A 14,140-nucleotide genomic window follows, 5' to 3' on the forward strand; every position below is an offset into this window, starting at 1 on the left:
GTCTATGTTCAGTAATGAGAAGGGTGGTTCTAGGGGAGGTGCTGAGTTGAAATGTCTGTCCTTCAAGCAAGAGCTTTACTGAGTCTGGTGGTCAGACAAGCTCACAGCACACAACATGGGGGGAGGGTTCCCATGCAAGAGAGGTATCTGTCTTGCCAAGGGAGACCTTAATGTCCCCTATGAAGGGACATACATGAAGGAAGGGTTAATTTTAGTTCACAGTCTGAGGGTACACAGTCCATCATGGCTGTGAAGTTGTGGCAGCTGGAGCATTAAGCGGCTGGTCACATAGCAGCTACAGTCAGGAAGCAGAGGGAAATGAATGCTGGGACTGAACGCACTTTCTCCTTTTTGTGCAGTTGAGAATCCCCAGTCTCTGGGATCGTGCTGCCCACAGTTAGGGTGTGTCTTCCCACCTCAATTAATAAACACAGTTTAGAAGTTCTTTCACAGGCATGCCCAGAGGCTAACCCAAACTATGATCCCCTGGAGGTGTGTCTGGAAGAACAATGGACTCTGTGAGGATGATGTGATAGTGGTCACTTGTCCTGCCTTGCTCCATTTCCTGCTTAGGGCCTTGCTTTCTGGAAGTTCCCATATTGAGGACGGGAAAGGACAGGTCTCCTGCCCACGTGATCCTTCACTATAGTTTGTACAGTAGCTTCTATATTCCAACTGTTGGAGACAGTGAAAAATATGAGAAGTTTATTTTGCTATTACAAGTAGTTGAAATGTCGATGATGTTGGGGAGAGGGTGAGGAGGGGCAGGAATGAAGGGATCTTATCTCTTATTCTTGGCAATGATTTAGAGAGGAAAAGGTGGAATTGAGTGGTCAGAAGCCTGGATTTTCATCCTCCTATGAGCCCTCCTCCTACAGCTGGAAACTGGCTACCTCTTCTGAACATGTGGATCAGTTTTGGGGTCACTTAGTGGACCTTTCAAGATAAACCAATGCTGGGACTGCACCCCCAGAGATGCATTGTGTGGTAATTTCCTTTGTGTTGAAGCATTCCATTCAGGAAGCAAGCAACTCACAAGTCTCAGGAAGTCCCTGAAACTTACTAGATTCATAAAGCTCCTCCCTTCCCAAGGGTTTTATAGGTGGTAATGACTGCTGAGGCAAGGAGACTCTTCAAGGTGTTGAGTTGCCTGCAGACTGTATAGAGAGTTCCATAGTTCCAGCTTTTGTGAGTGAGTATCCAGACTGGGATGGACTTTTAGTAATGCCTTTGATTTCTTTCTGTTCCTGTAAGCAGCCCTAATGAATTGGGTATAATTATCCTTTGGTCTGCCTCTGGTCCCCTACCCGTGGGGAGTAGACACCTATTCACAGTTCCCCAGGAATAACGTCACAGCAACAATTGATCTGGGTGTGACCCGGGCTCTGGAATTCTTAATTGCTCCTTGATGGTGTTAAAAAAAGATGAGAACTGAGTCCTGAGGCCTGTGGATCCCAGAGGTGCAGCTGTGTCCTCGACCGGTGGCCCCATAATAGTGCCCACAAACCCAGAGTCGGCAGATGGTGTCACTTTCCCGCTTTCCTCAGAGCTGTAATCCTACCTTGAATCCAGGAGTGATTAGATGCCTCAGGATGTGGGTATACTTGAGTGAGCCAGGCCACCCAGTTCATCCCAAGAACAGTCAAGGTTGCTCATGGGCAGGTCTGTCGCTTCAAGGCACCTCTGTTGTCTTTCAGGAGGGGCAGAGCGAAGTTGGGGGTGGGGTTGTGTGCTGGTTCTTTCTGAGGGGCTCAAGGTGCAGGCTCCAGCTGCCATCCACACCTCGGGCAGGGAGAGCCCCGTGGGATTGCTCTCCCCTCTCTTCCAACTGGGAGGGACTGGAAGAAAGCTGCATTGGCAAAGGCGGATTGATCAGAATGCGGAGAAGTTGGACTGCTCCAAGTCCAGAGCCAAACTGTCTTGGGGCATCTTTAGTCTCTCCTTAATAGCCATCTATCACCCTAGGTACCTCCTTTGGACTGTGTGAACAGGCCCTTAGTTCCCACTAACCAAAGGGCTAAGAATGCTGTCAGATGGCACCTGTGGCCAAAGCAGAGTTTCCCCTGCTTTGCTGTAACCCGCCTACTCATGGATCCACCAATATATTTGAGAAGTATTTTACTTTATGGTTTTCTTCATTCAGATACTGTCAAAATTTCAAGAACTTGCTCCCTGATTGGAACATGCATTTGGGGAGGCCTAAACCTCCTCAAGATGGGCAGCAGTTGAAAGACACATGATATCATCCTCGAGATTCCACATACATGTGCACACGCACATGCACATCTGTGCACTTCGCACTTGAGCACACAGGAACATAAATAGGAATTAAAAATTTAAAAAGTCACAGGCGCTTAAGGAACAAAATATTTTTTTTATTAAAAATTGTACCCATAGCACCGCTCTGCCTTCCTACAAGTTGGGGGGGGTCATTTTTATCTTGAGAGGGATCTGGTTTTCTGTGCCGTTTCAGAAGGCTTCATAGGGAAAGCTTCAGGACTCTCCTAAGCCAGCTGGTGAGGCTGGGAACCCCACACTGTCCTGGCTTCTCAGACTGGTCCCTGGCAGTCAGTCTGTGGGCTGGGGGCTCAGCAGGTGAGCAGCCATGCTGTGATCCAGGAATCTTGGAATAATGAAAACCCATGCTAAGAACCTCCGTGCAAGCACACCATGCTCAGGATGATCAAGACCAAGTCCAAACACCGCATCCAAAGAACATTCCAGAGCACACATCATCCTCATGGGCAGTTGTTCTGCCTTCCCTCAGGGCTCCAGGGAAGGGAGACACTCCCTCCACCCACATATTTTCCCGCTGGCATTGGGGAGATGCTGAGGAAGACCGGCAGGATGTCAGCCAGGACTCTGACATCTTCTCGGGACGTCTGCACCTGTAAAGCCACCCACAAGGCTCAGCGGGAAGGAAGGCCGCACAGGGCTGAGCAGTCTCCACAGAGTCACTGAGGCCACAGTGGGTAGACTTGGCTATCACTCATCATTAGACACCTGAGAAGGTGACTTCTTCAATATGACAGGAGAAGCCAGAAGGGCATCTGTATCCTGCCTGTTTGGATCTTTCAGAACGAGACGTGGATCCAAAGTCCGTTTTGCAGCTGTGATGTGTCCATGCCTTTTCTACAGTGAGAGGTTAGGAAGGACATTAGCCAGTGCCCCGTGGCTCTGGGAGACTGAAATCTAACTAAAAACCCTCAACCCCTGCATTTGGTGCAGGGCACGTGAACGGGACAGAGTCCCTTTAAACCAGTGGTTCTCAACCTTCCTAATGCCGTGGCCCTTTAATACAATTCCTAATGTGGTGACACCCCCAACCTAAAATTATTTTCATTATTGTTTCATAACTGCAATTTTTGCTACTGTTATGAATTGTAATATAAATATTTGATATGCAGGCTATCTGCTATCTAACCCTGGTGAAAGAGTCGTTTGACCCCAAAGAGGTCAAGACCCACAGGTTGAGAACCACTGAGGATCAGCGGTCACAGGGCCAAGGCATCCTGAAAAGATCTTTCCATAGAAAACAAGCTACCGCTCAGAGAGGGGTCGCAGGCAGTGCTGCAAACTGCCAAGTCATCGTGAGGAAACCCAGCATAGTCTCACGGCAAACCAGACCATTCCAAGGATTCCCCATCTGTTAGAGCAACCAAGTCCTTATGGCTAAAGAAAGCAAAGTGCACAGGAGCCAGCCTGGTCTCTGTCCTCTGGTGGGCGCCACCTTCCAGACATTCAGTTGGTGACATGCATCTTCTGTTCACTTCACTCCTTTGGGGCCAGGGAGGAGGTGGCGCCGTCTACTGACGTGGACACAGGATCACTTCCATGGACCACGAGGGTGGCAGTCCCCACACAGAAGTGGCTTTGGGCAGAGCATCTAGGACTTTTGGTTTAGAATTTTTTTCCCTTCAGCTCAGAAAAGGGAGATGGGGGGGTGAAGAAGAAGAAGAAAGGAGGAGGGAAGGAAAGGCAGAAGAAGGGACACTAGGAGGCAGGAGGGAGGGAGAGAGGAGGGGGGAGAGGAAGGAGGGAGGAGGGAGGGAAGGGAGATAGGAAGTAAAGGCAGGAGGGGTAAAATGGAGGAGTATAAGAAAGAGGGAGGAAAGAAAGAAGGGGAGGGATAAGTGAAGGGAGCGGGAAAGAAAGAAAGAGGAGGCGGGAAAGGAGGAGAAGATGAAGAGAGAGGAGGGCTGAGATTTTTTTTTTCTGTGGAAAACTGAAAGGCCTATATATATATTTTTAAACCCCAAGGAGAACTTCCTGTGTCCTGGGGCCACACCCACAACTTCCAAGGCATCTGAGTCAAGACAAGATCCATGTCCCCTGCCTCTCCTGGAAGGCAAAAGGACTGCAAAGTCCCCTGCTGGTCACATTAAACAGCTAGACTTCTCTGGGCGCCCAGATCCTGGGGAGTACAGAGCCTTCTCACCCACTGCTCCAGGACCTGGGCACATGGAGCTCCCGCAGCCCTGGGGCACACCATGGCTGGAGCCAGCTGGTCACATCCACACCCTGGACCTAAGCTAGGGGTGGCAGGACACTCATGGGATCTGAGGGCCACTTAGCTGGTACTCTTTGCATTTAGCCAAAACCATGGAAACAATGAAAATTAAAAAAAAATATTTTCAGAAAACCTGTTAAGGCTAAAAAGCTGGCCCTGGATGGCAGGGTAGAGGGGGCAGCACCAGGGGTCAGAAGTGGGACATCAGGAGGAGGAAGGGGCAGGCTGTCCCCACTGTGCGCCGCCGGTATGGGGTGTGCTAGGTGACGCGCGGCCCAGGTTGGTTTCTCAGAGCCCATTGTTTTATTTGGAGACACGCGATCGCTTCTCGTCTTTCCCACGTACAAAGCTGAACAATGAATTAAAAGGCACCTGGAGACAGCAAAGACGCATTCATTTCATGTGACATAGTTTAAGAAAAGATAAAAAGGTTTAAAAAATACTCTGGTTCAACAATGCACACCTGCTACTGCCACAAGCAACTGCAAAAACACGCGTCTCCGCTCCTCTCTTTGCTTAGCGGGGGTGGGTTGTGTGCTGTGTGTCGTGTGGTCACCAGAAGGCCCTGGCTGGCCTTGGATGGGCCTGAGTGGCCTCCGGAGCCAGTTGGGGGAGGGACTTCCTGTTCTTGTAACTGTCAGCTTGAGAGGACAGAGGAAGAGCGAGAGAAATGGGAAGCCCCAACCAGGGTTGCGCCACCCTGAAGAGGGACTGCAGAGCTGAGCCCTCCAAGGCTAGGGCTAGATGCCACAGTGGCACCGTGTGGACCCTGGTGAGAACCGGACAGAACCCAGGGGGGTAAGATCAACTGTCTGAAGCACAGGTGAGAGCAAGGAGTCTCAAGTTGTCCTAAGATGGAGAAAGTAATCCAGGCTGGCTGGTTCTCCAAAAGGAGGTAGAGAGAGAAGTGGCCTCGGATGCCATCTACCTGTCCCCCTCTGCCCCCTCCTGCCAGCCCTCGCCTTCCCAGATAGTTTGGAGGCCAGAGAAGCCCAGGGTTGGGGTGTGTCGAGAGCGCCCCCCGCCGGCGGTGCCGAGCTATCGCACCAGGGAGATACCTTCTCTTAAAAAGAAAAGAAAACAAAGAAACCTGCTTCCTGCAGCGATGTTACAAAAAGCCATTAAAAAAAACCTTCCAAAGTGAAACCTAGTTTTCACCAGTAGGTAAGATCGCTTATCAGAATTATTATTATTATTTCTTTTTGTGTGAAACAAAAAAATTCAGCTCAGTTATCGGAGTTGATTGTCTTAACAAAAATAGACTCCAGAAGTTCTGCACCCGTCTACCCTGATGGAGGCGTGACGTCACACGAAGGAGGAGAAGCCGGTGAGGGGGGCCCGGGCTCCAGGGCCAGCTGGTGTGTAGACTCCACCCGCGCTCTGCGTGGTGATGACCGTGTGCAGGTGTGGGCCCGATTCGGCCCCGGCCACCGCCTCGTATCTGTGTGGTGCTGCAGCAGGGGGACGCCGCTTCCAGGAGTTGTAATAGGTGGGGTCACTCATGTAGTGGTTGACGAAGGAGTGCTTGGGCAGGGCTTCCTCGTAGTCCGAGTCCGAGGCCTGAGTATGGGGCAGAAGGACAGTGTGAGCCACGTGAGAAAGGGGGAAAGGGAGTTGGTGAGGGAGGGCCATTCGGAAACAGGGGGACTCCCATTAGTCACCCGAGGTGAGGGTGGCCTGCGGGACACCTTCCTGGAAGCCCAGGATAGGTCTATGCCTTCTCCCATCCTGGGAGAGGTCTACAGAGTCCCCACACAGAGTCCCCACAGTGCCTGTAAACGCAGACCTTGATGGTGCTGTGTCACCCGGAGCAGGGAGCAGCCTATGGTAGTTTAAGTGATGCCTGCCTACTGTCATGCCTTCCCACCACAACAGCGATGGACTCTTACCTTACGCCCTAATAAACTCTTCCTTCTATAAGTTGTCTTGGTCATGGTGTTTTTATCGCGGCAATAGAAAAGGAACTAATCCACTGAGCATCTAATCCACTCAAAGTAACCAGCACACTGACTGAGCTCCATCACATTCATTCAGGCGAAACAGATCTGTGGCTTCACCGCAGAAAAATTCAGGACTGAGCCAGTGAGAAGCACAGTTGGAGTTTTTTATTTTATTTTATTTTATTTTTTATTTTTTTATTTTTTTTAACACTTAACAAGGTGGTAGGGGCATTTATTGGCATAAGTTAAATATTTTTTTAAAATGAGAGAGTGAACACTTAACATTCAAGTTGCATCGTTTTATATATAAAAACAAAACAACAACCAAAAAGCCCCAATTCTCCATCTGTACATTCCTATTTCAAGACGATAGCAAAGGAGGGGTAACGTCCTGCTTCTGCACCACCAAGTTTAAGGCACTAGCAGCTAACAATCTCCAGTGCATTACAAAACTGCTTCTCACTGACTCCTAAGACAGTCATTTAATTATCAGTTCAAATTTGAAGAAAATTTCCCGGAACACAAAGGGCGATTCCTCCCATCCCCGGGTCAGTGACCTGTAGTTGCAACAGGGAGAAGCCTCGCTAGGCACCCAGATCAAAGTCATCACGTTCCTCATTGTACTCCAGCTCGTGCCCCTTAATCTTGGACGAGTCCACTCAAGTGACAAAGTCTTCCATGATGTGAGTGACGAGAAAGGCGGGATCAGTGACCACATCAGGGTTGATGCAGATGTGACCCTGCTCCGCAAAGGCCACAGCAGCCTAGAGGTGCTGCGCCGTGCATAGCTTGAGGAGCAAAGTGGGCAGGGCGGCGGCGGCAGAAGGACGAGGCTGTGATAGGGTCGCTGAGTTTGAGCAAGCAGAGCGTGGACAACAGGCCAAGGGCGTACAGCTTGTCCAACAGCGCCGCTGACGAGTTTTTTTTATTATTATTATTTTATTTACTTACTTTTGGGTGATATTTTTGTGCATGTGTGTATGTGGGTTTACATATCCATCTGCTCACACATGGAAGGCAGAGAAAGATGCTGTCTCCTATTTTCCTCCCCACCTTATTATTTTGAGGCAGGGGCTCTCGGTGGATCTGAAGCTGGCCATTTTACCTTGGCTGGCTGGCTGATCAGCAAGTCATGGGGATCTATCTGTTTCTGCCTCCCGATGCTGGGCATGCTGCCGTGCCCAGCTTTTAAGTGGGTACTCAGAACCTGAACTTGGGTCTTCTTGTCTTCACAGCCCAAGTTGGAGTTTATGTTTTAAAAGATAAATATTTAAAAGTTTTATTTGGGGGCTGGAGAGATGGCTCAGTGGTTAAGAGCACTGGCTACTCTTCCAGAAGCCTGGAGTCCCATTTCCAGCACACACATGGCAGCTCACAGCCAGCTGTAAGTCTACTCCCAGGGGATCTGACACCTACTTCCTTGGGTACTTCACATCCATGGATACAGACGATATGCAGGCAAAACACCCATACACATGAAAATGAAAAGATTAATTTTCAGTTTCGCACATATATGTGTCTCTCAGCATGTGTGTGTGTGTGTGTGTGTGTGTGTGTGTGTGTGTACACGCAGTTTGTGTGGAGTCCAGCAGAGGGCAGCAGACCCCCGGAAGTGAAGTTAGAGACGGTTGTGAGCTGCTCAACATGGGTGTTGGGAACCAAAATCTGGTCCTCAGCAGGAATAGTATACATGTTCTTAATCATTTCTCCAGCGCCTTAAAAGTTACTCTGAACACTGCTCAGAAGCTCTGGGATTAAGAGAAGACATGGGGTGCACAGAACACCCTGAGAGCGTAGGTGTGGGCTTCTTCAGGAAGAATTGCCTTTCTGCATCTTTACAACACCACCACGCACACCATTTTGGTGGGGATTGATGCTGTTATCACCCTCAAAGGGCTGCTAAGAAAACTAAATGAGGTCACAAGGTGGGTCCCAAGTGGCACCTGACAGGCCCTCAGTTGACTGGGTAAAACTAACTCAGCTAATGTAGGATGTTTTTGTTTTTTGAGACTCCCAGAAAATGTCGGGGAGAGGAATGAGGCCCCACCTGAGGTTATATGCATTCAGAACCTAAGCCTGGTTCATTGCTCTTTAATATAAAATACCTTTGTATGGGAGGAAGATTGTCGCTATGTCCACAAGCTTCACAGTAAATGTTAATCATGTGGCAATTTGGGGGTGGGGGTTCAAGACAGGGTTTCTCAGTGTAACAGCCCCATCTGCCCTGGAACTTGCTTTGTAGACCAAGCTGGCCTCAAACTCACAGAGATCCACTTGCCTCTGCCTCCCAAGTGCTGGGATTAAAGGTGTGCACCACCACCACCCAGCCATGTTGTAATTCTTAGTTATCAGCTGGTGGGAAGCTTTGGGGAGACTCCAGAGTGTGTGTGTGTGTGTTGGGGGGTGCCTTTTCCATTCCTTTCTTTCTCCACTGTCATTTTCTCTCTATCCTGCCTCAGAATGCACACTTGTGAAGGCCTGGGAGTGCTCCTGGCCTTTCGTCTGCAGGGGACCAAGATGTGAGCTGTTGGGGACCAAAGAGAAAAGTTCAGCATGTCCGAGGTGGGGAGGGCACCCTCAGTGGCCTCTGGTCAAGACCCACACTGCCTGAGGAGGCTTAGAGACTGCAGCAGGGGAGGCTGCTGGAATATGCCGGTGACTGCATTTTCATCTGCTCTAGTGCTGGGACTCCAAGCACACTCTGCAGCAACCAGGAGAGCTCTGCGCTCCCAGTGATGCTGAGGATCATCCCTTTGAGGGTCTCCGCTCATTTTATTCAATAAGTCAGCAACACCTGTAAGAAGTATTCAGTCGGCTTTCCCTCTCTCCCTCCCCTCTTCCCTTCCTCCCTTCTGTTTTTCGAGAAAGATTCCCCTGTGTGGAGCAGGCTGGCTCCCCTTCTGTGATTTCCATCTTCTTACCTCAGCCTTCAGGTTCTGGGTAACAGGTGTGAGGCAAAGCAATGTCTGACTTACTCTGTGCTTTCTCGTTTCTTAACTTAGGCAAAATTATTTTATGTTCTTTGTGTTGTCATAGAAAAGATCAGTAAAGGAGACATAGGCTGAAGCAGATCTTAATGAGTCTGTGGTGGACTCCCTGCTCCCGATTGTACACCCCGTTTTTGGTTCTTGGTCTCCTGAGACCAGGATTTGTTACTGTGTTTAAGATATAGCCTCCAGCTGATTTCTAGGGGCCTTACACTTAGGAGGCAATGCTCTACCTAAACTGGGACCTGAAGACAAGGGACGGAGACAGGCGAGAGCGGGGCTGCAGGACTTGTGTGGTTGCTCTGTCAAATCTGCAGATGCTGTCTTGGATTATTAAAGTCCTGGAGGAGGACATTGAGACCCACAGAAGCCATCTCTTTTCTCATGGGGACTTCAGTGGGCCCCCAGGATGGGGTGATGGCTGTTTGGTTCTCCAGTTCCATAAACTGGGGCTAACTTTATTCTCCTTTGAGGCGGCACGCAAAATTTTAGCTTCAGTCCCTCTTGTTATCTTTGGGCTTAGAGGACCAAGATCAACAACAAATCCAAACGAGCTTTTCAGAACACGCCCACGGGGGAGTCTCAGCCAATGGCAGTGGGAATAGAGCACCTGTGGACTCCAGACAATTTCTGTCTGTCCATTGGACACTGGGAGGCTGAGATTGTACGGGTGGGTCTTGGCTCAAATGAAACCAAGCAATGAAGGAGTCACCAGTGGAACCATGGTCTGTAAATTCCGCCTCCACGAGACCTTTGAGCATCCACCCGGAAACCCCAGAGGCCTCCTCTGTTTCTCAAACCTCCTGCCAGCCCTTTTCTGGCAGCTATGGGGCTAGAGAGAAGCAGGGTCAAGGGTAGGTTAGATGGGCTAGAATGGACTGCTACAGTTTTGTGAAAGTCTGTATTTGTGTGTGTGCGTGTTTGCATGTGTGTGTGTGTGTGTGTGTGTGTGTGTGCATGTGTGCGTGCGTGTGTGCATGTATGGATCTAAATATGTGGGTGTATGCACATGGGAGCCAGAAGACAACCTGGGTGTCATTTTTCAGGAGCCATTCATCTTGATACTTGAGACAGGGTCTCTCACTGGGCCCTGTTGTCAGTCTCTATTTTGGCTGGGCTATCTGGTCAGCGAGCCTCAGCGCTCCTCCCGCCTCTGCTTCCCCGGCACTGGGAGTGTAACGCCACACCCAGCATTTTCCATCCATGCTGGAATCAGACTCAGATCCTCATGCATGTACTGCAAGCCCTTTACTGACTGACAAACGTATGCTGTGTCCCGTGCCCATAGACCTGTATGAGATCAACCAAAGCCAGTCAGGCATTTTGTCAGGGTGAGGGGAAGAGCAGCTTCACACCATTTCTTATGTCCACCCTTGAGTATTTCATGAACCGAAGATGAGGACAATATACAGACAGGGGTCTGTGGCTAAGGTCACAAGGGGACCAGATAGGAGACTGTGATAGGTGATCTTGATGGTCAGTTTTGTGGGAATTAGAATCACCATAGCAACAAGTTTCTGGGCATGTCCATGAGGGAAATATGTGGATTAGATTAACAGAGACAGAAGACCCAGCCTAAGCATCCCTGCTTCCCTCCCTCCCTCCCTTCCTCCGTTCATTCCCTTCTTCCTTGTTGCCTGTGATGTGAAGTCTTGGTGTGCTGGTTTCCCGGGAAACCACAGAAAGGACAGAAGGTGACTGAGTATTGCGTCAGGCTGCACTGTGAATGCTTGGTGAGCTGCAGCGAGGGTCGGCTCAGAACTCGGCAAGGTACCAGCAAGATGAAAAATCCCACACTACCAGGGAACCAGTTAGGTATGAGGGGTCATTCCAACTAGTTAGAGCTGGAAGAATCTTGAAAGCTGCTTTATTTTTTAAAAAATTTTCTGGGGGGCAGTATATGTGTGGGTGTATGTGCATGCATGTGTGCGTGTGTATGTGTGCGTGTGTATGTGTGTGTGTGTATGTGTAGATCTAATGCTAATGATGGATGTCTTCTCCCCACCTCCTGTCTCTCTCCACTTTAGTCTTTGAGACAAGGTCTCTCTCTGAACCTGGAGTTCGCTGATTCAGCTTCAGTGACAGCCAGTGTGCATCTGGGATTCCCTTGCCTCTGGCCAAACCCCAACCCTGGGATTCTGCGCCACCATGCATGGGGTTTATGAGTTCTGGGGAATCTTAACTCTGGTCCCCATGCTTGCTCAGCAATCTCTTCCACCACTAACCCATCTCTCCACCCTCCACTTTAGTTTTTGAGATGGTCTCTCACTAGCCCGGAGCTCACTGATTTGGTTAGACTGCCCAGTCAGTGAGCTCTAGGAATCCACTCGTCTCTGCCTCCCCAGTGCTGGTTTACAAGCCTTTGCCACCATCCCAGCTTTTCCATGGGGTCTGGGGATCAAACTCAGATCCCTATATTTGCTTAGCAGGCTCTGGCTTTACTGACTGAGCCAGCTCCTCAGCCCCAATGGATCGTTCATAAATTTCTACTCAGGTCTTCCCTGAGTACTGTTTCCAAAGACACGCAGGTGGATGTTTACAAAATCACTTTCCCTGGCCAATTCATTGTCCCCCCTGGGAATAGCATCCTCTGGGGGCTCCAGCTCACTAGTGGCTTTGTCTTCAGTCTGAATGACTCTGACCTTCAGAGGGGATAATGGTCAATGTGGCTCAGCCCTGATGCTTATTTTCCTAACATAACACTTTCTGCTCTGGACCGTTAACTAGGGGTTGGCAGAAACAGAAGTGTAGATGAGGCTCTTAAAGAGACCAGCGAGCGCCATGCAGGAACACTCAGGGTTGCTAAGCAATAGCATCCACCTGAATGATGCAGCACTCATTTGCAAATATGCTTGAGATTTTTTTTTCCCATACAGGGTGTCATGTAGCCCAGGATGACTCACATTTCCTATGTAGCTGAGGATGCCCTTGAACTTCCCTTCCCTGCCTCTACCTCCTGAGTGCTAAGACTGCATGCGTGTACTACCACACATTGTGTGTTATGCAGTACCGGGGATGGAACCCATGGCTTCCTGTGTGCTAGGCAAACCCTGAAACAACTGAGCACACCTCTGGCCCCCAAGCCTGGTATATAGATCTAACATGTTTCTCTTCCCTAGACGGCAGTTTGAAGATTCAAATGCAAAACCTCGTGTCTTGGGGTTACAGTGTAATCTAGTGCTTTGCCTTGGGGTCATGTCCGTGGCAATACCAGATGGACACGGGAGTTGGCCCTTGTTCCTTGTTTTCAGAGCCCCAAGAGAGGAGAAAGCAAGACTCCTGCCACATCTCTGCTGGAATTGTCATCTTCTCTAGAAGCCAATGTGTCACTGGGAAAGGGCCTTCCTCACACAGGACATCTAGAACCCATTTCCAGAAGTATTGACATGCTGAAAAATCTGTGCTCATGGAGACACGGGACCTGCCTGGTGTTAGCCTGCCAGTGTGCTGATACCGTGCCACATAACACCATGGCTCGCTCCTCTTAGTACTCCAGACAGAAATAAGAGGTTGGTCCAAGTGAACGCCACCGTCTGAGCTGGCCCTTCCAGAATGATCTTAGGTTGTGGTCCTAAGATGCTCAGTGCTTGCAATTTCCCTCAGTTCACACATTTCTGACACAGCAAGACAAAGAACCCTGAAAAACATGTAGCTGGCCAAGACTCATCCACTCACGAGCCAGGGAGCCCCAGTGGTCCCAGGCCAGGGATTCTCAGCTGGCAGTCAGGAGGCCTCAGGTGGAAGGGTGTTGAGAGGCTTCAGGACCCAGAACCCCAAGGTCCTAGGAGACTGTGCATGTTTATATAGTCATTTACTCCAGGAAGGAACTTCTACCCCAAAGGTCTTGCGAACCATGGGGCACCCCTGGGAATGATAAGAGTGGGATCTCCACAGTGCATAGGGCTTATAGTGCCAGGCACCCAAGCTCATTGGCCCCTGGCTTCCTCAGTCACACAGGTGTGTGCCTTAGTGGTTCCCAGAGGCAGTGTGGTAGGAGAGAGGGAACTCAGCTCTGGCCACCTCATCAGTGAGGACCTTGGGAAAGCTTCCAAAGCCTCTGATCCCTGAGCATCACATGTGACTGTCATGTAGCTTTCACCTCCGAACTGAAACCTGTGTTCCTGGAGGGAGACTCACGAAGACTCAAGAGGTACAGAAAACTCACAAGTCTCAGGAAACTCCTGAAACGTTCAAGAGCCTCAAGGCCCCTCCCTAGAGTCATATAAACAAACAATTGCTGGGAAGAGAGAGGAGGTGCTCCCACCTGCCAGGCTGCCTGCAAGGCACGCATGGAGCTCTGAGGCGCAGCTTTTCTGAGCTGTCACCCATGCAGGACTGGATTTTGGGTGATGCAACACTTTTGGAGCACCCATGTCCTGTAAGGAACCCAAATAAACTCACTGGTTTACTAAGCTAGGCTCGGGTAGGGCCATTTCTTTGGTCGGCAGTCAGTGCCCTATATGGGGTCAAAGGATATTTGTTCATCTCTCCCCAGGAAGTCACAGGCCAAGAAAGGCAAGCTTTTTTCAGAATTCCTTTTAGCAGAATGGCGTTCCTCTACAAAGCCCCTCCTCTTCTGTGCCTGCCCTCCTTCCTTCCCTCTTTGGCTTCTCCATGCTCAACCCCCTTCTGAGTGTGTGTGTGTGTGTGTGTGTGTGTGTGTGTGTGTGTGGTGAAATGTACATATATACATATATATTCAT

General features: G+C 49.8%; 1 protein-coding gene across 1 annotated transcript in view; it reads right to left on the reverse strand.

The window, feature by feature from the left end:
• Positions 1 to 4,790: 4,790 nt before the first annotated feature.
• The window catches only part of Sdk1 (sidekick cell adhesion molecule 1), a 944,655-nt gene continuing 935,305 nt past the window's right edge, over positions 4,791 to 14,140 (reverse strand). Inside the window, exon 45 of the mRNA XM_087903322.1 lies at positions 4,791 to 6,070. Coding sequence (XP_087759448.1) covers positions 5,816 to 6,070 — 255 coding nt within the window. The 3' untranslated portion in view covers positions 4,791 to 5,815. The remainder of the gene's footprint in view (positions 6,071 to 14,140) is intronic.

This window comes from Myodes glareolus, chromosome 2 (assembly GCF_982192425.1).
Source record: "Myodes glareolus chromosome 2, mMyoGla1.1, whole genome shotgun sequence".
Classification (NCBI taxonomy): Eukaryota; Metazoa; Chordata; class Mammalia; order Rodentia; family Cricetidae; genus Myodes; species Myodes glareolus.